This window comes from Giraffa tippelskirchi, chromosome 11 (genome assembly GCF_054371585.1).
Source record: "Giraffa tippelskirchi isolate mGirTip1 chromosome 11, T2T-mGirTip1v1.2.pri, whole genome shotgun sequence".
Lineage (NCBI taxonomy): Eukaryota > Metazoa > Chordata > Mammalia > Artiodactyla > Giraffidae > Giraffa > Giraffa tippelskirchi.
Genome location: NC_137285.1, coordinates 117,432,268 through 117,459,101, shown reverse-complemented (window position 1 = coordinate 117,459,101; position 26,834 = coordinate 117,432,268). Strand labels below are relative to the sequence as shown.

The following is a 26,834-nucleotide window of genomic DNA, read 5'->3' as shown; positions in this document are numbered from 1 at the left end:
AATAGACATTTGGTTTTGCTTTTATAACATTGTTTCTAAATCAATGTTTACTTTGCTCCAAGAAATAGCTTAGTTCTCAAATTTCTTGTTTTTATGGAAACCTGAGCATACGTATGCATAATCAAGGGACTTGTAGCCCCCAAAGATAAGAACGATAACTAGCCTCGCATGCACTGACATATCTTTCTATCTTCCCAGTTTCACATTTGCTGTGGTCAGGGTGACTATTCCTAGGTGGCTCTGAAAGGTATATGGAGGTTTGACTCATGTAGCTTGCTGTGATGAGCCACTCTTCCTCTTGAACTAATTGAAAATTGGAGGGGAAGAAGGATGGCTGAGGGAGGATTTTCTGCTTTCTGTAGGATCACTGGATGTGTTATTGAATTGCCTCAGAACATTGAGGGAAGAAGCAAGATGAACATGATCTTAAGTAGTGTATGTTTTTATAGTTGATATCATTTTGAAATTGTATGAAGTTTAAAATTTTTGCTTGTGCTAATTTATTGGCTTAAATCTTTTGTTTCTAGATGGAAAACTCATAGATGGTCAGGTCATTCAGTTGGAGGATGGTTCTGCTGCCTATGTTCAACATGTACCCATACCTAAAACTAGTAAGTATTTGATACTCACTTACCTTCCTGATTCTCATACTTAAATATTTTCTGCCTCCAGCTGCCTCTTACTACTTTAACTTGGTCCTGATCTCTAGTCCTCCTTCTGAAAGGAGAGATGGATAGATGTCAAAGAGAGGATCTAAAGACTATTTTAACTTGAGACTTTCTCTCAGACATAATAGAAGAGAAGTTACTAGACTGTACTCTGGAGATAAATGGGCAACAGTTTTAAGTGAATATTTCTATTAGTTGAGCTAAATCCTATGTGTCTTCTTATTTTCTTCTTTCTTTTCCCTTCTTTCAATTCTCCTTATCCCCTGGTATATATTCCTCAGACAGGAATTGTAAATATCTTTTACTTTTAAACACTTATTCAGAGCAGCTTTGCTGAAATTATTTATATTCAAGGATCCTTAAAGCAAGCGTAGGTTTGTATGATGTGTTTAACGGTTTCTTGACTCTGTTGCTGCTGAATTATCAGAATATACTTGGATAACATGGGATCTAAATGTAAGCATTGTTTTTGAGCAGGGGACAGTTTGCGTTTAGAGGATGGGCAAGCAGTGCAGTTAGAAGATGGAACTACAGCATTTATTCACCATACCTCCAAAGGTAAATTATCTCTGAACATTTGAATAAAACAAGAGAGAAGTGGAGTGTGGGAAAAATAAGACCTTTATTTAGTTGCTGAAATGGTGTTACGTAAAAGAAGACTTCTTCTCTCAAATGTAAGATGGCAGATTTTGACACAATCTAATATAACTCTTTTAATAATTTGAGTCGTCCAGTAGCAGTTTGGACTAGCAAAACCCTGGTTCCTGGGAAGACTTCAAATAGAGGCTGCTTTTAACATATGAAATTAAAACATTTGAAAGTTAAATTGTTGATTTTTTTTTTTCCTTTTAAATGTAATGTCTTGAGCAAGGTCGTTTGCCCCTTGGGTTGGTCCTTAAAACTAAATAAAAAATTTTAAAACTGTCTAAAGTAAATATGGCAAAATGTTCATGAGTATTAACTTTGTGTAGGGAAGATCAGGGGATTGAGGTGAAATGCATAGGAGCAATAAGCACAGCTCTGCGGCCAGACTATCTGGGTTCCAGTCTGGATCTGCTGTCTTTCAGCTGTGTGCCCTTGAGCAAATTATTTACCCTTCTTGTGCTTCAGTTTCATCATCTGAAATGAAGGTTATAATATACATCCCCATCATAGGGTAGTTATAAAGACAAAATATACAAACATCTGAAGCACTTGGAACAATATTTGTCACCAAGTAAATGATCAGTAAATATTAGTTGCTGTTATTACTTTATAAAATATTTTATTATAGAATGACTGTAAATGTTTTAAAAGACTGTTTAGTTGTGAAACCAAAGAAAGAAACTTTTAAAAATATAGAATATTTTAATTTGTAAGTAAATTTATTAAAGTTGAGGAAAAGTCAACTCTGACTTTTTTTTTCTTTAGCAGTGGAAGTTGATTACAGGTTCACTGTAATTGGCTAGATTTATTATTTCACAATGCTGTGTGCATCTTGGTACGGTTATTTAGAGGGAAAAAACATGGAGTCATACTGACATGAGTTCAGATCCTAGTTTCTCTGCATAATACTTTTGACTGTTAATTGTTAGTTTTTTTATTTCCTGGGTCTTAAGAAAGTATTTCTTTACTTCTTCAGGCGTCAGTTTGCCATTTGTACAATAGGGTGATAAGTATACCCACCTCAGAGAATAATTGTGAAGATTGGGTGAAATACACACACAAAGCACATGGGCCCTGCTCATAGTAGCTGCTCAATAAAGCTTCATTCCCTGCTTCCTTTAAACATGTAATTGTTTATCACACTACCTTTAATTTAATGCCATTCTCTTCCACTCCCTCAGATAGTTATGACCAGAGTGCATTACAGGCAGTTCAGTTGGAAGATGGCACCACAGCTTACATCCACCATGCAGTGCAAGTCCCACAGTCTGACACCATCTTGGCAATTCAAGCTGATGGGACAGTGGCAGGTCTGCACACTGGGGATGCCGCCATTGACCCTGACACCATCAGTGCTTTGGAACAGTACGCAGCAAAGGTATAGCATTTTACAATGTCAAGAACATCTCAGGTAGAGCTGCTTTTGTTGTTGTTCAGTCACTAAGTCATGTCTAACTCTTTGCAACCCCATGGACTGCAGCGCATTAGGCTTTGCTGTCCTTCACTATCTCCTGGAGTTTGCTCAAACTCACATCCATTGAGTCAGTGATGCCATCCAACCATTTCATCCTCTGTTGCCCTCTTCTCCTCCTGCCCTCAGTTTTTCCCAGCATCAGGATCTTTTCCAGTGAGTCGACTCTTCATATCAGGTGGCCAAAGTATTGGAGCTTCAGCTTCTTTATCTTTCTTTAAAAGAAAAAAAATAAACTAGAAATCTCAAAGTCAAAATGCTGCTAAGTCACTTCAGTCGTGTCCGACTCTGTGCGACCCCATAGACGGCAGCCCGCCAGGCTCCCCCGTCTCTGGGATTCTCCAGGCAAGAATACTGGAGTGGGTTGCCATTTCCTTCTCCAGTGCATGAAAGGGAAAGGGAAAGTGAAGTCGCTCAGTCATGTCTGACTCCTAGCGACCCCATGGGTCTGCAGCCTACCAGGCTCTTCCACCCATGGGATTTTCCAGGCAAGAGTACTGGAGTGGGGTGCCATAAATCAAAATGAGACTGCATCAAAGAGAAGATCAGCATTTATCCTAAAAGAAGTGAAGGGTAGAAAGAAATTTTTGAATAAAAATAAAGGAATGAAGTAAGAGCTTATAGAAGGGAAATGGGTGGCAGGTAATTCACAAAAAAATTCAAGGATGAGTGCCATAAAAGAAACAATGAGGTATATAGATGGAACTGCTTATGAATTATGAAGTAGACATTAGAGATTGGAAAAGGTGAAGGAACATCTTAAGTTTTACATTAGAAGGGCTGTGATTTCTCCTGGCATTGAAATTATATCATTTATATAGTTTAAAAGTCCCCCCTACTTTTTATCATGAAAATTTTCAAACATACGCAAAAATAAATAATGAATCCCCATGTACTTATCTCCCAGCCTAAACAGTTATCAATATGTAAAAATTTTTTTAACTTTATTTTATTCTCATAGGTGTCCATTGATGGAAGTGAAGGTGTAACAGGTTCAGGAATGATCGGAGAAAATGAGCAAGAGAAAAAAATGCAGGTGAGCAAGAGAAAAAAATAAGGCTACTTTTTTATATTTGAATCTCTTTCTCTTAGCATTTCTGGACCCTTTTAGGGATGAAAGCAAGAATTGGGAACTTAACTACCTCTTAAGGGAAATTTTTACCAGTTCAGAAAAATAGTGTGCTTTGGGCAGCAGCTTTCTCCAGCTACCTCAGGTCTCAGAATTCATGATCTGGTTGCAAGTGGCACTAAAGAAGTAGAAATATCACAGAAATCCGGATGAAGCCTGTGTTCTGGAGTCCAAGGCAGTTTTGGAGACCAGGTGGTCTTCTGTCTGCCCCACCCATGGCAGTCTGTGAATCCTTTTTCTGGGCCTTCACCCTTCCTGTGATTAAACTTTGCTACTTTGGTTGTTATGTCTTTTTGTTTTTTCTGCTTATAATTGATTCCTTCAGTACTTCCTTTTTCAGCTTCTAGAAAGAGGGTCTAGCCTAGCTAATTATCATTGTTCCTTCTGGTCAAAGCTATTTCTACCTCTTCTACCAGACACCTTCCTGGGCTGCAGATGGCCGAGGGTCAGCTGCCCTTGATTCAGATGCTCACCTTGAGTCCAGTCATTGGCTGTCTCTTACCAAGCTAATAGCCTAGAGCAGCAGTCAGTGCCTCCACAAGTACTGTAGTTTAAGTACAAAGTAGTCACAGAAGCATTTTGGAAGCCCTACAAGTCAAAATTCAAGATTCTGTTTTGAATTTATGTGTTTTTGTGTTTGAGGGTAGGTGTTTGTGTGAGTGGGTGTTCTTGGAGTTTATATAATCATTGTAGTATATTCTTGCTTTAATGCTGCTCCTTTTTGTTCTTAGCAGTTAGTTCTAATGTTTTATTGACTGTTCTCTCATAGCAGATTTTTTGTTTTTTTTTCTTTCATTCTTCCAAGAGTTTTTATTATATTTAATTCCTAAAGTTATTGCTTCAGGGCCACACTTTTTAAAAATTTATTTATTTTTGGTTGCTCTGGGTCTTCATTGCTGCACGTGGGCTTTCACAAGTTGCAGTGAGAGGGGCCTACTCTGTTGTGGTGCATAGGCTTCTCATTGTGGTGGCTTCTTTTGTTGCGGAGCACAGGCTCTAGGTGACTGGGCTTCAGTAGTTGCAGCACGTGGGTTTTAGTAGTCATGTCACACAGGCTCAGTAGTTGTGAGGGCCACACTTTTTAACTTGAGCATGTTGTTGCTACTGAGCACTGGGAATATAGCTAGTCACAACTGGCATGTGTTGTGAGTCTAAAATATTACCAGATTTCAAAGACTTCTAATGAAAAAAGAATGTAAAGTATCTCTTAATAATGTCTCCTATTGACAACATGTTGAAATGATAATATTTTGGATATATTAGATAAAATAGTTACTAAAGTTAATTTCACCTATTTCTTTTCACTTTTAAATGTAGTTAGTAGAACATTTTAAATTATATATGTGGCTTGCATTTGTGACTCATATGTCTGTGAAGAGCTGGACAAGAAGTTTCTGAATCTTCCATCCTCTAAAATAATTGTGTACCATAGTTAAGCTTGAGGCCCAAGTACATAGTATTAAAAGGTCAAAATGTCCTATAGGCTTTTTGTTAGAGTTGCTTAAGAGGTTGTAACTCTGTGCCTGGCTAAACTTTAAAGAGGTCTGTACCTAACACAATAACTTTTTTTTTAGAGTCTTGTTTTAAAGCTTTAGTTTTTTTTCGTTATGATGTTTATAGTGTAGAGCTTTTTCTTTCACCTATAACATAAGCATACTAGTTGTGCTGCTGAGCTGACCTCTAACTTGAAATCAGATTTCATAGGACAGCAAAGACCTAGAGTATTGAAAGCATCTGCACTCAAGGGAAGGTGGTTTTGCCCCTAGGGGACGTTTGGCAGTATCTGAAGACAGTTTTGGTTGTTACAAGTGTGGGGCATCTGCTGGGTAGATGTCCTGCAAGGCATAGGACAGCCCACCAAAATAAAGAATTATTCTGTTCACAATGTCAGTAGTACTCAATGTGAAAACACTCATCTATTTAAAGATGTCCACGTGTTCAGTTGTAAGAACTGTAAGGATGATGGGATGTGTGTGTTTTGCGGAGGCTATAACTGTTGTCATTACCCTCATGCTGCACCACCCTTAGTTAAGCAGAAAACAGCATGGTATTAAAGTAGTATGTAATTTGTAATAAAAAAAAGGTCTGAGTCGAGCTTCCATCTTGCTGTGTAGTAGCCGAGTGACTGTGATCAAATGACTTAATTTCTTGGTATCTGAGATTTCTTATTAGCTAAATGAGAATAATAGTCTTTGCTTTACTCATCTCATAGGGTTATGAAGACCAAATGAGAGTTTCATTTGATTAGTATTTTAGGTAATACATGAGAACATGATTTGTATATGTGTAAGCATTATGCAGCATTGTTGATGCCTTTACATGTTCTATAAGAACCCAAGGCCCTTGTTCATGGTTTCCATCAGTTTTGACTTCATTAAAAACCAGTTTTATTTATATTGGAGATCAAAGTCCTTTGGCTTGGCAGCTTTTTGTTTGTTTTAAGCCACACCATGGAACTTGTGGAATCGTAGTTCCCTTACCAGGGGTTGAACCCAGGGCCCCTGCAGTGAGAGCCAAGTCCTAGCCACTGGACTGCTGGAGAATTCCCTGACTTGGCAGTTTTAATCAATCAAAGCTCTAAAGAAAGCTGAGTGCTGAAGAATTGATGCTTTTGAACTGTGGTGTTGGAGAAGACTCTTGAGAGTTCCTTGGAGTGCAGGGAGATCCAACCAGTCCATCCTAAAGGAGATCAGTCCTGGGTGTTCATTGGAAGGACTGATGTTGAAGCTGAAACTCCAATAGTTTGGCCACCTGATGCGAAGAGCTGACTCATTAGAAAAGACCCTGATGCTGGGAAAGATTGAGGGCAGGAGGAGAAGAGGACAACAGAGGATGAGATGGCTAGATGGCATCACCGACTCGATGGACATGGGTTTTGGTGGACTAAGGGAGTTAGTGATGGGCAGGGAGGCCTGGCGTGCTGCGGTTCATGGGGTCGCAAAGAGTCGGACACATCTGAGTGACTGAACTGAACTGAATAGCTAGATAACACAGAAAGCCCATCAATATAGCTCAAGAAAAAAAGAGATACGTTGTAAGAAGAACATATCTTATAAGAAACTAAGAATTGGAACTGCTGAACAGCTATACTTCACAGGAACCAGAATTGCAAAGGAATCAAGACTGGAGGCTGATATCACTCCTCCTTTTTCCTTCTACCCTCTTCTATGGCATCTCTGCTCCCTTCTTTTCTCCACAGACAGGCTTCCTCTGCATGTTCATTGAGTGTGCATTTGGTTTCACCACAGCCATGCTTTCTCAGGTTTACTACCCACAAGCAAATCAAGATTTCCCTGGAGAATTTGTGGACTCAGCTTGACTTTTTAAGCCAGGCCATATAAGGTGTAGCTCATTGGTCAGTCTTAGGTATGGCATCTTCCCCGATTATCAAGGTCTATGGCTAGGGTGGCAGATTCTCCCAGAACATGGGTTGGATAATTCCTGCAAAACCCATTTAGTATAGACAGTTTGAATGTGGATCACATTTCATATATATTTTCTGGGGACTTCCCAGGTGGTCCAGTGGTTAAGACTCTGCACTTTCAGGGCAAGGGCACAGAAGTGATTCCTGGTTGGGAAACTGAGATCCCATATGCTGTGCAGGGTGGCCAAAAAAAAAAAAACAAACACATGTATGTTCAGTACTTTTACCTAGCTATGTGATCTTGAGCAAGTGAACCTTGTTTTTCTAAGGCTCCTTTTTTTCATCCCTAAAGGAATTTGATCACCCGTTATTAATCAAAGGCCAGCATGAGTTTGAGCTGTGGGACTTTTGCAAAATAACCCAAGACTAACTTCCAGAGATTCTATTGGTAGGTTTGGGATGGAACCCAGGATTTAAAAAAATATATATTATTTTTAGTGGGTTTTTTTTTTTTTTAATCAGAGACATACAAAGGAAAAAAAAAACCCAAATGAAGACCATTATCTTACTCTACAAATAGCTATTGTATACTTTTTTTTTAAGTAATCATGGTTTCATGTTTATATTTAGAAATCCAAAAAGTAAAGAGACATAAAAACAAAAAGTGAAGGACCTAGGTAAACAACAAGATCCTGCTTTAGCCTGGGGAACTATGTTCATTATCTTGTGATAAATCGTAATGGAAAAGAATGTATCTGTAGATGTAGGGTTGGCCAAAAAGTTCACTCAGGTTTTTAGTTAACAGTGTATGGAAAAAACTGAACAAGCCTTTTGGCCAACCCAATATGTATAACTGAATCACTTTTGCTATACAGCAGAAATTTATGCAGCATTGTAAATCAACTGTCCTTCAGTAAATTTTTTTAAAAACTGAAGGACCACTACCTCGTAGAATTCATTATATAAAACCAGTGAAGATTTTTTTTATTTTTTAAAATCTTCCTGGCAATGCTGACGTGTCCCATGGTTCCCTAAAGATCCCTCTGTTGCCATACTTCTAGTATTCCTTTCTTAAAAGAGAACATACTTTTTAAAATACTTCCGGTTGCTTTCATTTTGTTCTCCCAAGGAATATATTTACATCCTAATATGCAAATTTATATACAACAAAAAATAAAAACTGTATCTGCTGTGTGCATTAGGCCATTATTGTAAATTGAATTTTACTGAACCAGGCAGCAAAAAGTACCAGTTATCCTCTGTCCATCGCTCTACAACTACATAAACTCTGCCAGCAGCAGCCAGAATGCCTTTATCTGATTTACACTGTGTAAATGAATGCTGTGTGAGATTTCATCTGACAAGGGAGTTTGACTCCTTAAAAAAAAGTTTAAGAAAGAAAAAATACCACTGATTTCACATAATATGTTCCTTTTAAAAACTTATTTATTTTTAATTGGAGGATGATTGCTTTACAGTGTTATATTGGTTTCTGCCATACATCAACATGAATCAGCCATAATATATTCTTTATACAGAAAGGCAAATAGGCCCTACATAACTTGCACAAGGTCACATAGTGAATTTATGGCAGAGCTAAGGTTATCTCAATTCTCAGAACATACATTAAGCATAAAATAGTAATGAAGTCATTTTCTGTAAATGGTTTTAGAAGCTAATTAGTATTCACTGATAATAGTTTCTAAATGGCCCTTGAGACATTTCCCTTGTGATAACACATCATCAGGTGGTTTTTCTTTTTACAAGGACCACTTAAATACCTGTTATAAGTCTAGTTTATTAATTTAGCTTTTGAATTTTGAATTCTGTCCATTTTTGTCCTCAAAATATCCACAGAATCATGCATTGTGTTCTGTTCCATTAGTCAGTTGTCCTGGACTGATTTTCATCACTCCATAGTTACGATTATACAAACTTGTTTTAGTCTCCTTGCTTCTTTTGTCTTTCACTGTGTTCTGCACCATTACCAGTTTTCTTTTTTGAAACACAGAGCTGATCTTGGTCAATCCCTTGCTTTAAGTTTTTTAATGTATTTTACTTTCATTATCTAGGTTTGCACTTCAGAATGGCACCTAAAACTCTTCCCAAATGTGGGCCTAAAGTTCCCTTCCTTTTTTATGGTATTAATTCTATTATATAGATACAATGTTCTTATATTAAGTTTCCATTTCTTCCAGACACACTTTCATACTTTTGGTCATACTATTCCTACTGCCTGGACTGCTCTACCTACCCCTCTTTTTCAACCTCCGGATTTTTTCTGTAGACAGCTTGCCCTAACCTACAGTTTTCCCCTCTTATGAATTTTGTCCCTGTACAACTTTGCGTGGACTGCCGTGATAGCAATTATATTCTATTATTGTCCTTCATTTATAGGACAGTTTAACTAGCTAGACTGAGAGCCCTACCAAGGCAGGGACCATATCATTTATCACTGTTGAAGTAGGTACTTAACCAGTCATTTGTCAAACATTTATTATTTCAGAACTTCTGCCATGGTGGAGTCAAAGGTGAGTGGAAAGGGAAGTTAGTATGGAAGTAGGATAAGAAGAGAGTGGTAGACATAAAGCAAGTTCCAAGAAGAATAACAGTTTGAGAACTGAAAAGATAAACGTTGGTTGGGATTGAGAGATAAAGGGTTTTATAGGGAAACATTTCCAGTAAAATAGGAGAGGCTTCCTATTCCATTCAAACATTCTATACATGGAGATAAAAAAGGTTTTTGACTGTATGTCCGTTGGCTATTTGGAGATTTTTCCAGATGTTGTTGTTTAGTCTCTGAGTCGTGTCTAACTCTTTGCAACCCCATGGACTATAGCCAGCCAGTCTTCTCTGTCTATGGAATTCTCCAGGCAAAAATACTGGAGTGGGTTGCCATTCTCCAGGTGATCTTCCTGACCCCATGATCAAACCCGAGTTTCCTGCTTGGCAGGCAGATTCTTTACCACTGAGCCACCTAGGAAACCCATTGTATGTTATATTGCATAGATATTTCAATGGTTTTCTTTTAAGAGGTTCATTTTGCTAGTTGGTGTTGCTATGGGTACTCATCCTACTGTATTTTGCAAGAATGCCTTTATGCCAGGTCTGTTTTGGATAATTAGAGCTACTAGTGGAAATAGTTTTGTTGCAAATAGTGCTTACTAATAATTCTCATAATATGTCAATGCTAGTGACTTCAGTTGGTTTAGAAATAAAAAATACTGTTACCAGTCTCACTTCTGCCATGCTGACAGAGACTTGAAGTCCTCAGTAGTTCTTCCAAAACTGAGCTTCTGCCCCTTATGTCACCACCCCTGAGCTCTCGAAGCATACAGTGTGGACATTAGGATAGGAGCAGAAACAAGTACATTTTTGGAAAACATTCTCAGTCTTCCTAACAGGTTTTAAATTCAGTCTTAACTTCATTGTTTTGGCTTAATTAAATTAAATGCCAAGCCTCTGATAATCTGTTTCATGCCAGAATTAAAGCTTGGCCTACGTGGGAATAACAGAAAAGATTCAGGCGTGGGCCCTTCCAGTATAAAGAGCTGCCACCACCTGGTCTGAAGGTGAGGGCTGTCGGGCTTAATTTTCAGACCTGGGAGATGATAAACTTCTTGGTGCTTTTAGAAAGGAAGAGGAGGAAACAGCAAGAAGAACTCTTTCCTCATGATTTGGAGTCCCATGTTCAATTAATTTCTGCCTTTAGAATTTATGTGAAGCTTAATTCCAGTTCTACTAAAATAAAACTTATACTCTAATATATATATAATATATATTTTAAAAATGCTAAATAGAAGCAAACCAAGATATTAACAGTTATTTTTTGGATGCTGTAATTATAGCTCACTTGAACTTTTTCTCTTTACTCTTTGCTGTGGTAACCAAATTCCCCCAATGTGTATGTGTTACTGTCATAATCAGAAAAAATAATAGTGAAATTTTAAAAATTATAAGGGATTCACAGAGACTCTTCTGGTTCTTGCAAATGAGAGAAATTTTCTTATTCCAATTACCATTTATTTCCTTTTAATTTTACTAATATATATTTCATGCACTATACAGTTCACCAGTTTAACGTGTGCAACTCAATGGTTTTAGTAGATTCACAGAGATGAGCAGTTATCACCACAGTTTTAATTCTAGAACTTTTTTAACACCCCTCAAAATATTTTTAGTCCCTTTGAATTATGCTCATATAGTTAGTGGTATAAACCCTTTACCTAGCACTGTGAGGTATGACAGCATATATGATATAGACTTTGACATTGAGGAACTGCTAGGCCAATAGGGAAGAAAAGGAAATACAGATTCTTTAAAATAAGACAGTAGCATCAAGTGCCAAGTCCGTGATACAAGCTAAGTATTACAGAGATGCTGAGGATTTGAAGAATCTGCTCTGTTTGGAATGATGAGAACAGGCATCATGGATTTAGAAGGATGGAATTTCCTAGGCAGAGAAGATGTGGAATTATATTATCTTTTGTTTTTTTTTTGTAAAGATACTTTCAGGCTTGCACCCATTTGGAAGTGTGCCCATATTTTATCTAGATGTTTTAACAACATAAGCCTACTTTTATTTAGAAAATTGTGCCCTGCAACATTTATTACTATACCACAATACATGAACATAGATAATTACTAGCTTGTAATTCAGCAATGACAGTGAGATCCACTGCTTTTTTTTTCCTTTTTTTTTTCTGATTATGTATTTTTTATTGAAGGATAATTGCTTTACAGAATTTTGCTGCTTTCTGTCAAACCTCAACATGAATCAGCCATAGGTATACATATATCCCCTCCCTTTTGACCCTCCCTCCCATCTCCCTCCCCATCCCACCCTCTAGGTTGATACAGAGCCTCCATTTGAGTTTCCTGAGCCATACAGCAAATTCCTCTTGGCTCTCTATTTTACATATGGTAATGTAAGTTTCCATGTTACTCTTTCCATACATCTCACCCTCTCCTTCCCTCTCCCACTGCTTGTTTTGTAATTGATTTAACAGTTACAAGGAAAAGCCTAAGACAGACTCTGTATAGCCATCCGTGTCCATTTTGTAAAGACTGAACCACATCTTCTGTACTTTTATCCTCTAATGTGGGGCTCTCTCGGTACCCCCAACCCTTGTAGCTCCTCCACACTCCCACCCCCAACCCTTGTAACTCCTCCACACCCCCACCTCCCACCTGCCACCATTTAAGTGTGTATTGCTGTAGTAGATCATTGCTCAGAATGATGAAGACCTGCCATTCCCACTTAGAATGATAAGGACCTGACCATTCCCAAAGTTTAGACAGCTCCATTCCAAAAGAGCAGAATGTGTTTTAAAAGTTGTTTTGTCCCTTACAGTATGGTAAATAAATTTTTAAAATTATCTACTCTAGAAAACTTTAATGAATAAATGAAATGTATTAAATCATAGTGTTGTGCAGATTTTTAAAAATATCTAGGTGAAACCTGAAGATGGAGGGAACACATTATTTAGAAGCTTAAATATTTAGCAATATAAATAAAATTAATTTTTATCAGTTCTCATACCAGAATCAGATTCCATGAAGCATATTCATTTCCTTCTACACAGGGTTTATAAATATTAAAAAAGAAAAAAGAATAAGAATAAAAAGCACCAGACAATTGAAAATATATTTATGAAATTTTTATTTACCAAAAACTCCATGTTGACATGCAAGTGATATGGGGTGTGACAGAACCTCTTTTGGCACCGAGAGTTCTCTTTAATAGAAACAAAAGAGATTCTAACAGCTCTTTGAAAAAGGCTCCATAGAGTAACCTGTTTCACTTTGTTGTGTCTTTTATTTTCAGATTTCTCTCTCAGCTTTTAACATCTGTTGTATCTCATCAGTCATGATGATCTTTGCTCCATTATTTTGAAATCTTTACAATATAAAACACTTTCAGCAGAGTTATTTTTGAGCCACATATGACAATCTGCACAGATAGGATGTGGCAATGCCATCACCACATGCCCACAAAGTAGAAAGTCATTCTTCAGGTTCCATGGTAACTTAATTCTAAAATAGGTCATCATCTTTAAAAAACATCTGTGGCGATTTAGTTGCTAAGTTGTGTCTGACTCTTAAAACTCCATGGACTGTAGCCCGCCAGGCTCCTCTGTCCATGGGATTTCCCAGGCAAGAATACTGGAGTGGGTTGCCACTTCCTTCTCCAAAAAAGCCTCTAACATCAGTGCAATTGTTTAAAGTCTTACGGTGTTTGGTTCCAGAGAAGTGATCTTCTAAAGTGAAAGTGTGAAAGTGTTAGTCACTTAGTTGTGTCCAGCTCTTTGCAACCCCATGGACTATATAGCCTGCCAGTCTCCTCTGTCCATGGAATTCTCTAGGCAGGAATACTGGAGTGGGTAGCCATTCTCTTCTCCAGGGGATCTTCCTGACCCAGAGATCGAACCTGGCTCTCTTTCTGCATTGCAGGCAGATTCTTTACCATCTGAGCCATTCATTTTTTTTCTCACAGACTAGCATCATATGGATTCTAATGTCTCCCATAGGTGACTCAGATGATCTAACCCCTTCTTTTTCATTGCTTTTGAAATTGAAAATGACTTTTACATTGTTTTTAGAACACAGGTACTAATATATACATTTTTAAAACCATTATTTTATATATATATTATATTTTAATGGAGAAGGAAATGGCAGTCCATCCAGTATTCTTACCTCAGGAATCCCATAGACAGAGGAGCCTGGCGGGCTACAGTTCATGGAGTCACAAAGAGTCGGACATGACTGAAGCAACTTAGCATATTATATTTCCAAAAATATTATTTTATATATATATATATTATATCATTGTTAAAATTTCAAAATTTTTAAATATTTAAAAACACACACACACACACACACACACACACGCACACGCACACGCACACGCACACGCACACGCACACGCACGTATGTCAAGGGACAGCTGCATACAGTATATCAATGTATGCTGCCCGGCTTAAGTTTTCAGTTGCCAATCTCTGAGTGCTGATTATGCCCCCTGGTGGATCTCCTGTTGACTTCTTCCAGAGCTGCTGACTTCAGCTACATAACAGAATTAACCTGACTGGCTCAGGATGATAGAATCTTCATAAAATGATGACCTGAGTCTGGAAACCCACATTTTATCTTTTTGTTTCTGAAAATTGTAACTTCATCTACTTTATTTCTGTGTAAATACTTTAAATTGTACTTTTTGTTTCATATAGATTGTCTTACAAGGACATGCAACAAGAGTAACTGCTAAATCTCAACAGAGTGGAGAGAAGGCCTTTCGATGTGGCTATGATGGATGTGGGAAATTGTATACAACAGCTCACCATCTTAAGGTATATACGAAGGAAGGCTGTGTCTAGTTATGAGCATACCTAGGACATTAAATGCCAACTTGATGTACTTGTAGCATTCAGACACCATTTTTCTCCCCCACTTATTGAGATACAAATGCTCACACTCATATACACACAAAAACCTATGCAGATTTTAGAAATAAACTCTTTGAGGACTAGGACTATGCTTTCTTCATCTTTGTCTCCCTCGTGTCCAGCATATGTCATAGCACATGATAGGTACTCTACATATTTGAATAAATTTTTCTCAAATGTGAAATTTATGTAATTATATGGGAGATATGGATGTAATCACTCCGTTAACAGTGATTTGCTGCAGTCCAGCAAAAGTTGGTGTTGATTTGTCCTGTCTGTCAAATACACAGGCCAAGTATTTTGATTGAAGCTAAATACAATATACCATCACTCCATAAAAAATAATAGCTAACTTTTATTGAATAACTTACAGTGTGTCAGGAAGTATGCATTTAGCATTTTTGGAATAGCAGCCTCAGAGTCCATCTCTGCTGCCTGTCAGTATGTAACCTTGACATGTTACTTGACCTCTTAGTACCTCATCTTCCTTATCTGTAATATTGGACCATAAAGATTATATACCTCCCTCAATGAGTAGCTGTGAGAATTAAGTAAGTAAATTCTGTGCCTGTAAAGTACTGAAGAGAATGAATGGCCTGGCAAGTGGTAAAGGTTCAGTAGATATTGGGCATTGTCATGAGTATTCATTTGTCACAGCAGCCCTCTATGGTAGGTACTATTATGCCCCCATTTTACAGAGAGAACTTTGAGGCTGAGAGAAGGCAGATGCCACAGTCACACCACTAGTCAGTGGTGAAGCCTTGCTTCAGATCAAGGCCCCTGTGGCAGCAGCCTCCACACTCTTAACCTTACGTTGTGTAGCATCTCCTTGTACTCCTGGCTTGCAGCAGGTACATGTTGCATACAGACACCTTTGAGCACTCTAGGAAAGCTCACGCCTCCAGTATTCCTAGTCCTTCCTTAAAAGGAGTACATCTTAACATACAGCATTTGGTCTATATTGAGAATTAGTAGTTTTTGAGAAAAGTTATCTTCTGTCTTTCAAAAATAATATACAAGCAACAAAATAATTCAGCAGTTGGGGCGCGAGGAGGAAGTCTTTGTGGAGACCATCTACCTGCAGAGTGCCTCGAGGAAACAGACTGATGCTTTTGTTTTAATGACAGGTCCATGAGCGGTCACACACAGGAGACCGGCCATACCAGTGTGAGCATGCAGGCTGTGGGAAAGCATTTGCAACAGGTAAAACCTTGAGTTTGTTTCTTGGTTCCACTCAGGAGTCAAGCAGAAACAGGTCAGAGGAAGGAACTGACCGCCTGCCTTGGTCTGAATTAGTGGGCATGCAGTGACTAGTTTTCCAGTCTCTCCCTTTCTTCTTTTTGTCCCACTTGGTCTGTTCTCTTTGTGTTCTCATTTTTCTCCTCAGACCTGTTTCTTCCTACTGTGTTCATATTTCACTCCACACGCTACTTTGTTTTAGCAAGAAACACAAAAGCTGAGCATTAACACTGACTCAGAGTTTAACATTAGGACAGACTCTAGGGGGAACCATGAAGATCTGGGGCTTAGCAGTGGGATGGGTCCTGCCCTGGGACACACTCAGCAGGGCCAGGACTGGTGCCAGGCCTCCTGACTTCTGCCCTGTTCTTCACTCCGTGCCTCCATTCTGCTTCAAGATTTTGGAGTATGAGTCAGTTCAGTTCAGTTCAGTCGCTCAGTCGTGTCCGACTCTTTGCGACCCCATGAATTGCTGCACGCCAGGCCTCTCTGTCCATCACCAACTCCCAAAGTCTACCCAAACCCATGTCCATCGAGTCAGTGATGCCATCCAACCATCTCATCCTCTGTCGTCCCCTTCTCCTCCTGCCCCCAATCCTACCCAGCATTAGGGTCTTTTCCAATGAGTATGAGTAATGCACATGTAATAAGATGGGGACGCTTTAAAAAAAGAAACACACAGTCTCTTCTAGTCAGAGATGAAACTGTTGAATTTTCAGCAGGACAGTCCTGAGCTGTCATGCTCTAGTACCTGTTTAATAGTTATTCTGTTGTGTTTGCCTATTATTATATTCTTGGTGTTTACTGTATTTTTCAATAGCTTAATCTCAGTGGGCGTGCTTATAGGAGTCTTGTATAATTAAATTTCTTTTAAATTTTTCTTAAAGGTTATGGATTAAAAAGTCATGTCAGAACTCATACAGGAGAAAAGCCATATCGGTGTTCAGAAGATAATTGTACCAAATCTTTCAAAACTTCAGGAGATCTACAAAAACATATCAGAACTCATACAGGTACTGGTGTGAAGAAATATCTGTCTAGGCCAGGAGTTCTTCATCTGCAGGGAGGGACTTGGGGAAGTGGTTTCCAGAAGCATTTCAGGGAGTCAGTATCAAGGGCTTCTCTTAAACTCATGAAACTCCATGTAGTTTGCCATTTGTGCATGTCTGTTTTTTCCAGGATGAGGGCCTGTAACATTGTTAGATTCTCAGTGGGTTAGTTACATGTTCCAAAAGATTAGCGGTGGCCCTAGACCACCAACCCTCTCAGTTTTCAGGAATTATCTGAGCAACAGGCTTATTTACTTAGGATTATATGTCCACTTAGTAGCCCAACTGAGACCAGCCCCACAGAAAGAAAGGCTTGTTCCCTTCTTGTGATCATCTTTCCTACCCTTTTAATTCCTTCTCTCCTTTTCCTAAGGGGTACTTTATTCAAATCTTCCTTCCCCTCCCCTCCTCTCCTTATACTTGATTATTTGCAGATTGGTGTTATAAAGGTAATTATTTGCTTTGGATCAGAGTTAGAAGAGTTTCAGAAACTGTTGATAAGAGATGCCATTAAAAAAAAAAAGAGAGAGATGCTGTTATAAACTGTTGACTAAGTAATATATTGATAGCATATGGTCATTTAGTTTGAGATTTTACTGCAGATGTTTTAAACAATCTTATCACTTTGTCCCCAGATATTTGTAAGTATTCTGAGATAGTTTAGCAAATTTTCATGGAGGATTCTTCCCGTCATCAGCGTTTAACTTTGAGTTCAAATATGATTCCAAATCGGCTTTACAGTGTTCAGGAGCAAAGCTGTAGGTCCCTGCTTCTATTTCATTCATGCTCTTACTGTTATATGAAAGGCAGGTGTTTCTAAGCTCCTGAGAATAATTAATATATTCAGTGAGTATTTTTTATGCATATTATGTATGAGACACTAGATTTTTTTTTTTTTTAAATACATAATTCATTTATTCTTGGGTCTTTATTGCTGTGTGGGCTTTTCTCTAGTTTCAGGGAGAGGAGGCTACTCTGTAGTTGTGGTACGTGGGCTTCTCAGTGGTGGCTTCTCTTATTGTGGAGCACAGGCTCTGCGGCACACGGGCTACCGTAACTGCGACTCATGAATTCTAGAGCACACGCTTAACAGCTGTGGCTCATGCACTTAGCTGCTCTGTGCCACGTGGGATCTTCCCAGACCAGGAATGGAACCCGCGTCTCCTGCACTGGCAGGCAGAGTCTTTACCACTGAGCCACCAGGGAAGCCCTAGACACTAGATTTTAAAAAGACCAAAAATCTTTTTCTTTAAGTATTATAAAATAAATAAAGGAGGAGATAAGCTTTTAGGGGATTCCAGGGCTATTCTAACTTAATCCTTATTCTTGACTCTGTTTTTCTTTTGTATTTCTTTGTGATATGTAGTTCTTTGTCGCTTATCTCAGTTCATTTTTCAGTATGCCTTTCTGGATGACTCCCGTCTTGGAAAGTCATGTAATCAGTGATGAGTTTTGAATACTATTCAGGTTTTCCTATGTAAATTTACATTTGGAGTAGACAATGCTGTTTGCGGAAAAAGAGAAAACAAGAAAAACAAAGGGAAGCTCAATACAAAAAGGCTGTAGAGTCTGAGCATGAATGATCCTAAGCAGAATTAAAGGGTAAGACATTTTAATTATCTGTGTATTTTTGCACCATTTAATGTATTTCCCTTTGTGTTTTCAGGAGAAAGGCCCTTTAAATGTCACTTTGAAGGCTGTGGTCGGTCTTTTACAACATCAAATATTAGAAAAGTGCATATTAGGACACATACAGGAGAAAGACCTTATTACTGCACAGAACCAGGATGTGGGAGGGCATTTGCCAGTGCAACCAATTATAAAAACCACGTGAGAATACATACAGGTAACGGTCTCTAGTTCTTGGTCTTCTGTCTTTCAGGGCTCAGTTTTAACTCCTGCCTCTCCCATAAACCATTTGCAGGTAATCTTTTCCCTCCTTCCTACCACACCAGTGGATTACATAACTTGAACAAACTTCACCTTAGCATTTATACATTTATTTATGCAGTAGTTATTGCATGTCTGCTATGTGTTCCCCTGCCAGGCATCAGAAAATGCAGAGATAGACAAAACATTGTCAAGGGCAGTTGATTTAGGGAGGGGTAATAGACATAATTGTTGCAGAGTATCTATGTATATATTTTTTACCAGCTTTATTGAGATGTAATTCATACACTATACAATTCATCCATTAAAGGATATGATTCATTGTTTTTTTATTACATTCACAAGGTTATACAATCATCACCACAATCCAATTTTTATAGATATTTTCTCCTGTTCTTTTTTTTTTACTTTTTGATGGTGCCATTTACAGCACAAAAGCTTTTAATTTGATGTTCCGCTTTGTGGTTGTATTTTTTTTTTTTTTTTTTTTGGTTCTACCAGTTTATTGCTACCAACCCATCTCCCTCCACCCTCATGCACATGTGTTCAGTCATGTAACCCCATGGACTGCAGCCCACCAGGCTCCTCTGTCCATGGACTTTTCCAGGCAAGAATACTGGAGTGGGTTGCCATTTCCTTCTCCATGTATTTTTTTTTTATAGTTGAAGTATAGTTGATTTACAATTTTGTATTAGTTTCAGATGGTTGTATTTTTGATGGGAATGGAGAGGAGAATGAGAGGATACATTAGTTTTATAAGAAATTTTTAATGTATTGTTTTTATTACTCATATTAAGAGTAAACTTTTGATAATTCAAAATTAAAAGACATTTAGAATGGAATGTTAGTTGTGTAAGGTAGTATTTCTCAGGCTACATGCTACAGACTCCTGGATATTTCTGGAAATATTTTCAGGCATCTATAGCAATCCTTTTACTTTGAGAAAGGTACATTAATAAGTTTGGATACTGCTTGGGAATGGTACATCAATAAGTTTGGACTGCTATGGATAGAGAGGAAGGAAGATTTAAAGAAAATTTACTTTTTTAGAAAAAAATTACTCTGTCAGTGCTATAGAAAGAAGTTAAAGGGAGATGAGGCCATAAGCAAGGAGACTGATTAAGGGCCATGAGAATATTTGAAGTGAGTGAGATGAAGAAGGATAAAAATGAAAGACATTGAAGAAGTATCAGCAAAAGACCTGATGACCAACTTAGTCATGAGGAATGAGAAGAACTTGTCATTCTGGCTTGTGTGACAGGCTCAATGATCATGCTAAGATGAGGAAGACCAGGTTGGGAAGGGAAGATAATAGTGTGGGTTTGCAATATACAGCTCTCTGGGTTTCCCTCACCACCTGAACTCGCACCATCTGTATATTTGCTGTAATGGTTTGTAAAATTTTTACTCATAATTTGATTCAAATTGAAACCCCACTATAATGAATCCACTTGATACATGCATTTTTCTATAAAAGGAAAAGATTTTAAGTTGCATATGAATCTGAATGAGAGAACATAGAATACACTGCAGTCATATTTCTGATACAGTCATATCTTATATTCACATTGTATATTATACATTACTTTTTTTTATTATACATTATTGCCATCATCTTGCCTACATTTTTGTGTTTCCTGAGAAAGTGGAATATCCTGTGAAAACCTCAGGGGCCTGGAAAAGAAGGCTGTAGATTAGAAAAAAACATTGTCTTTTGCTAATATAATCTGCATTCCTTTCTATCTTTAAGATTTGTCGTTCAGTTGCTAAGTTGTGTCTGACTCTTTGCAGTCCCTTGGACTGCAGCAGGCCAGGCTCCCCTGTCTTCCACTATCTCCCAGAATTTGGTCAAATTCATGTCCATTGAATCAGTGATGCTCTTGAACCATCTCATCCTCTGCCGCCCCCTTCTTCTTTTCCCTTCAGTCTTTCCCTGGCTCTTTGCATCACATGGCCAAATATTTTTATGATATTTCATTTTAAACTTATAGTACATGTTTGTGGTGTAGAAAGAAAACAAAATTTCTATTTGATACTATGCTATTATTGTGTATTACACATAAACTTATACATGCTACTGAGTTCATAGTGTTAGTAATTAGATAAATGGTTTTTTAAGTGCTTCATATTATGCAGACATTCTTGGTGGGTTAAGAGCCTTTTTGTAATATTTGGGGGAAATGGTTGGGATTTTTAGATGGATTGGGAAAACTATTTTTCCCATCTAACGTAATGGAATATAGACTCATTATCTGAAAGTTAGCCATTCAACATGTTTTATGGGCAAATTAGATTACAGTCAGAGGGATGCCTGCTTCCCAAGTGGCTCAGTGGGAAAGAATCTGCCTGCAGTACAGGAGATGCTGGTTCAATCCCTGATAGGGAAGATCCCCTAGAGAAGGGCATGGCAAACCACTCCAATATTCTTGCCTGGGAAATCCCACGGACAGAGGACCCTGGCAGGCTACAGTCCATGGGGTTGCAAGAGAGTCAGACACGACATAGCAACTAAACAACCACCACAAAGAGGGATGCCGATGTTAAGTTTGGCCATTATGATCTTTGGAATATGCAGGTAGAGTAGTGCTTTCAAATGTGGCTGTACATCGGATTCACCTTTTTAAAATAGACTGATTCCACACCTCCTGTCTGCAAAGATTCTGATGTAGTTTTATTGAGGTGGGGCCCAGGCATCAGTATATATTAAAAATCTTCCAGGTCTTTTAAATGCATACATGGTTAAAAGTCACTAAAGTAAGGATATCCAGTGGTGGTTTAGTTGCTAAGTCGTGTTCGACTCTTGCCACCCCATGGACTGTAGCCTGCAAGGCTCCTCTGTCCATAGGATTTTCCAGGCAAGAATGTTGGAGTAGGTTGCCATTTCCTTCTCCGGGGAATCTTTGCAACCCAGGGATCAAACCCGGGTCGCCTGCATTGCAGGCAGATTCTTTACCTATTGAACTATCAAGGAAACCCCCTCGAGGATATCCAGTAGGTAGCTGTAAATGTTGGCCTGACCCAGGAAGTAGGTCTGAGTTGGAAGAAAAGATTGGCTGATGATCATCAAGTAGATAATACAATAAAAGCCCACATTATGTGTAAGTGGAGCATAAGACTCAGCTGTGTAAAATGCAGTCCATTTTGGAAGGATGATCAGATGACTGACCCAGTTGAGACTGCAGCTAGCCATTAGGGAGCTCTAAAGTGCAACTCAGATCCGTTTATGTCTCCATGAAAAGATGCTCAACATTGCTATCACCTGGGAAATGGTAATCAAAACCACAATGAGATATCACCTGTCAGAATCTTATTGTGGTAATCAAAACCACAATGAGATATCACCTGTCAGAATCTTATTGTGGTAATCAAAACCACAATGAGATATCACCTGTCAGAATGGCTATTATCAAAAAGATAGTAACAAGTGTTGATAAGGATGTGAAGAAAAGGGAATCCTCTTGCACTGTTCCTAGGAATGTAAATTGCTACAGCCACTACAGAAAACAGTTTGGAGTTTCCTCAAAAATACCATACAATCCAGTAATTCCACTTCTGGGTATTTGAATGAAGAAAACAAGACACTAATTTAAAAAGATATATACACCCCTGTGTTTATTACAGCATTATTTGCAATATCCAGGATATGGAAGCAACCTAAGTGTCCATTGATAGGTGAATGGATAAATGTGATACACAGACACATACATAACAGTGGAGTATTAGCCATAAAAAAGAATGAAGTCTTGCCATTTGTGACAACATGGATGGACCTAGAGGGCATTAATCCTAAGTGTCAGAGGAAGACAAATACTGTATGATTTCATTTATATGTGGAACTTTAACAAAACAAATGAATAAACAAACCTAAAGACAGACTCATAGATAAAGAAAACAAAAATGTTAGTTGGCAGAGGGCAGTGGATTGGTGGATAAATAAAATAGATGAGGGAGATTAAGAGGTACAAACTTCCAATTATAAAATAAATGAGTTATAGGATGTGCAGCATAGAGAATATAGTCAATAATATTGGAGTAACTTGGTATGTTGACAGACTTACCATGGTGATGATTTTGTAATACATAAAATTATTGAGTCACCATGTTATACACCTGAAACTAATATAATATTGAAAGTCAGTTATACCTCAGTTGTAAAAACTATAGTTTCAAGACAAGACCAAAAAAACAATGCCAGCCCTGCCCCTCCCCCCGAAAAAAAATTATTTATATCTTGACTGTGGTTTGGTGCCACATAGTGGCAGTTACTGCTCAAGCCTGAATATGAATAGGGCTGGTTCTCTGAGTTGGAATTGCCTGACATTTTCCTGCCTGGTCTTGCCCTCATCATGTCTCCTCCACAACCATTCCCCAAGATAAAAACTTCAACCCGCCGTATTTTGAGAATGTGGGCTGGGCAGAGGACAAGACATAATCTCAAATACTTAATGTATAAGATGTATATTACAGATTACATTAGTGATTTTACTATTTGTGGGTGGTTTTACTGTGTTTAGAACCACTATTTGTGGGTGGTTTTACCGTGTTTAGAACCGTGAAAAAGATGGAGTTACCCTAGGAAGGTGTAAAATGAGAACAGAGTAGGATATGCATGTGTTTACACACATAAGCACATTTTAGAGATTGAGTTCACACCAGTACCTCCAATTCCAGTTCATCCCACAGAGCTTTCTTCTTTTCTCACATTTCATATTTGCATTTTCCTTCTTCCATAGTCAGAGCTCTGGCTTCCAACAGCATTTATACATTTATTCATTATTCAGTCTTTTATTATGTCTAGAATAGTTTCCAAGTTATTTTGCCTTTGAAAATGTTAGTTGCTCAGTGGTGCCCGACTCTTTTCAGCCCCACGGACTGTAGCCTGCCAAGCTCCTCTGTCCATGGAATTTTCTAGACAAGAATACTAGAGTGAGTAGCCATCCCCTTGTCCAGGAGATCTTCCCAACCCAGGGATCAAGCCCTGGTCTCCCACATTGCAGGTAGATTCTTTATTGTCTGAGGCACCAAGGAAGCCCCATTTTGCCCATAGTATTACAATAAACAAACCTACCAAGAAGAGTTAAATATTTGTTTGTAGTTTTCCCTATTCCAGCATAGTCCAAGACTGAGACTATTAGATACTGTGTATATGAGTTACTTTAGCTTCTTTTCCCCAACCCTGGCCCCCATACCTTTTCTAAGTGGTTAAAAGTGTTCATTTAAACTATAGTTAGGTTAATTTGTTCCAGTTTGCTTTCTCCCACAGTGTTAGATCCCTGCGGCACCCCCCCATGACATACAGTGTCTTGATATTGTGATATTAAATAATTATTGATAATTTTGTTCTTTATAAAAAGCATCCATCTTTTATACAGTCAGAAATACTTATGGATGAGATGGAATGTACATGGAGTTGTTTCAGAGGGGGCAAACGTGTGGTGAATAAATGAAACTGTATTGGCCATGAATTGATAGTTGAAGCTAGATGATTGCTTTATTGCACTGTTTCTCTATACTTTTGTGTATGTTTGAAATTTTCTATAATGAAAAGTTCTAAAAATATGTGCACTGCCTGTGTTATTCTCAAACTGTTTCATGGAAAAAGAATTGCTTTGCATTGAATTGTTTTTAGTGAATATTTAATACTCTTGGTTGCAAGAAGTCAAGTGAAGTTAATGTGAAATACGTGTCCAGACTATATCTCATACACTTTTTAGAAAATGTTTGGTTTTTATCCTTATAAAACCCTTAGGATAAGCTACATACATTATACTAATAATTGCATTTATTATTTTTGGCTGTACTAAGTGGCTTGTGGGATCTTAGTTCCCAGACCAGGAATTGACCCCAGGTCCTCTGCAGTGAAAGTGTGGAGTCCTAACTACTAGACCGCCAGGGAATTCCCTACATTTATTATTTCCATTATTAATATAGTATCACTATTGATATCTAGATTATCTAGTTATAAGTACAACAACAGTTTCATCAATGCTTTTTTTTTTTTTTTTGGCTGCTCTGTGTGGCATGTGAGATCATAGTTCTTCAGCCAAGGATCGAACCCATGCCCCCTGCAGTATAAGTGCCTAATCTTAACCACTGGATTGCCTGTAAAGTCCTCATCAAAGCGTGTAGCTGGGCAGTAACTATCTCCATCCTTATTTTTCACATCTCTTGAAATTAAACAAAAAGTGGTATTCAAGTGTGGGGTATGACTCAGGGTGCAGACCACCTTTTGAGCCAAGTTGAAACCATAGTCAGAGAGTCTTTTCTTATGCTGTGCCTTACAGCAGGATAGAAAGGGACTTGACAACCGTTTATTTTTGCTACTAGTGGTTTCCCTCCCCCTTCATTCCCCGTCCACCTCCTAGAAGGTATGGAATGATTATGCCTTCATAACTGAAAATTGTTTTTTTTTTCTGGTGCCATTCTTTTCTTAGGGGAAAAGCCATATGTTTGTACAGTCCCTGGGTGTGACAAAAGGTTTACAGAATATTCCAGTTTGTACAAACATCATGTTGTTCACACGCACTCCAAACCATACAACTGTAATCACTGTGGGAAGACATACAAGCAGATCTCTACACTGGCCATGCACAAACGAACAGCACACAATGACACTGAGCCTATTGAGGAGGAGCAGGAAGCCTTCTTTGAGCCTCCCCCAGGTAAGGGTTTTTTCCAGTATTTTTATGTCTGTGTTTGAAAATCAACAGTTATGAGCATAATGTATGATTGAAAGCATTGTCTCTAACCATTAGGTTTCATTCAAATAGTCACACAAGCATACCATTTACAACTGTGATAATTGCTATCAAAGTAAGGTACTTAATGTTCTGGGATGTATAAGAGGGGAAATTAACCTAGTCTCAAAGGTCAGAGACAACTCCCCTGAAGAAGTGATTTTTGGAGAGATCATGGGTTCACTTGGTGTACAGGCAGAGATGTGCAAGGTTTGGGGGGTGGGGTGGTAAACAGGGAGCAGAGGCAGGAGAATGTTCCAAATGGAGGGACTGGCACATGCAAAAAGCCCTGAGGTTGGAGAGAGCCAAGTAAATTGGAGAGACTGAAAGAAGCCTGGCCAGCATGGCATTTCTGCCTGGGAGGGTGGTGTGAGATGAGTATGCACAGCAGGGCAGGGGCAGCTAGACTATTTGGGTGTATTGGAATGTTGGTCTTAATCAAGAGTGGTGAAGCATTCCCAAATAACTTAATTGATTCATGTCTATTCAGTAGTGTTGTGGGAGACAAAAATATTCACTTCAGTAAGGATAAACTCTTGAGAAAAATATCTTAGAGAATTAGATTCTATGATTTCAGTTAAATAACACAGCATAGTTAAATAGGTAAAATGAAATAGGTTTTTCTGAAACAGAACAAAACATACATTGTCCTGTTTCATTGAGTAGTTCCTGAATGAAGTAAGTTTGAAAATTAAAACATTCTTACCCAATCTTAAAACTAATATTAAAGGATTGAAAAACATATAGGTAGGAAAAAAAATGGAGAATAAGGAAAAGAACAGATCATTCACTATCTACTCAAATAATTCGCTGTAATTCTAATTTATCTTTTCAGATATTAGTCATGTGATAGTAAGAAAATACGGAGAAGGAAATGGCAACCCACTCCAGTATTCTTGCCTAGAGAATTGCGTGGACAGAAGAGCCTGGTAGGCTGCTGTCCATAGGGTCGCACAGAGTCAGACACTACTGAAGCGACTTAGCATGCATGCATGCATTGGAGAAGGAAATGGTAACCCACTCCAATATTCTTGCCTGGAGAACCCCAGGGACAGAGGAGCCTGGTGGGCTGCCGTCTGTGGGGTTGCACCGAGTTGGACATGACTGAAGCAACATAGCAGCAGAAGCAGCAGTAAGAAAATAACAGTTCCTTCACTATTTTTTAAAATTTTTGTCCATATCACAAGGTTTGCA

The 26,834-nt window shown here is 38.3% G+C and overlaps 1 protein-coding gene across 12 annotated transcripts in view; it reads left to right on the top strand.

Annotated features, from left to right (window-relative positions):
- Positions 1-26,834, top strand: part of ZNF143 (zinc finger protein 143) — a 56,464-nt gene that overhangs the window by 14,384 nt on the left and 15,246 nt on the right. For 7 of the 12 annotated variants that reach the window (XM_081540701.1, XM_081540696.1, XM_081540700.1 and 4 more), the window contains 9 exons: positions 528-611; positions 1,143-1,226; positions 2,495-2,691; positions 3,746-3,820; positions 14,510-14,629; positions 15,853-15,928; positions 16,852-16,977; positions 18,680-18,859; positions 25,338-25,565. In XM_081540701.1, the coding sequence (XP_081396827.1) occupies positions 528-611; positions 1,143-1,226; positions 2,495-2,691; positions 3,746-3,820; positions 14,510-14,629; positions 15,853-15,928; positions 16,852-16,977; positions 18,680-18,859; positions 25,338-25,565 (1,170 nt within the window). The remainder of the gene's footprint in view (positions 1-527; positions 612-1,142; positions 1,227-2,494; positions 2,692-3,745; positions 3,821-14,509; positions 14,630-15,852; positions 15,929-16,851; positions 16,978-18,679; positions 18,860-25,337; positions 25,566-26,834) is intronic. The other 5 variants (XM_081540702.1, XM_081540697.1, XM_081540705.1 and 2 more) reach the window with 1 other exon arrangement.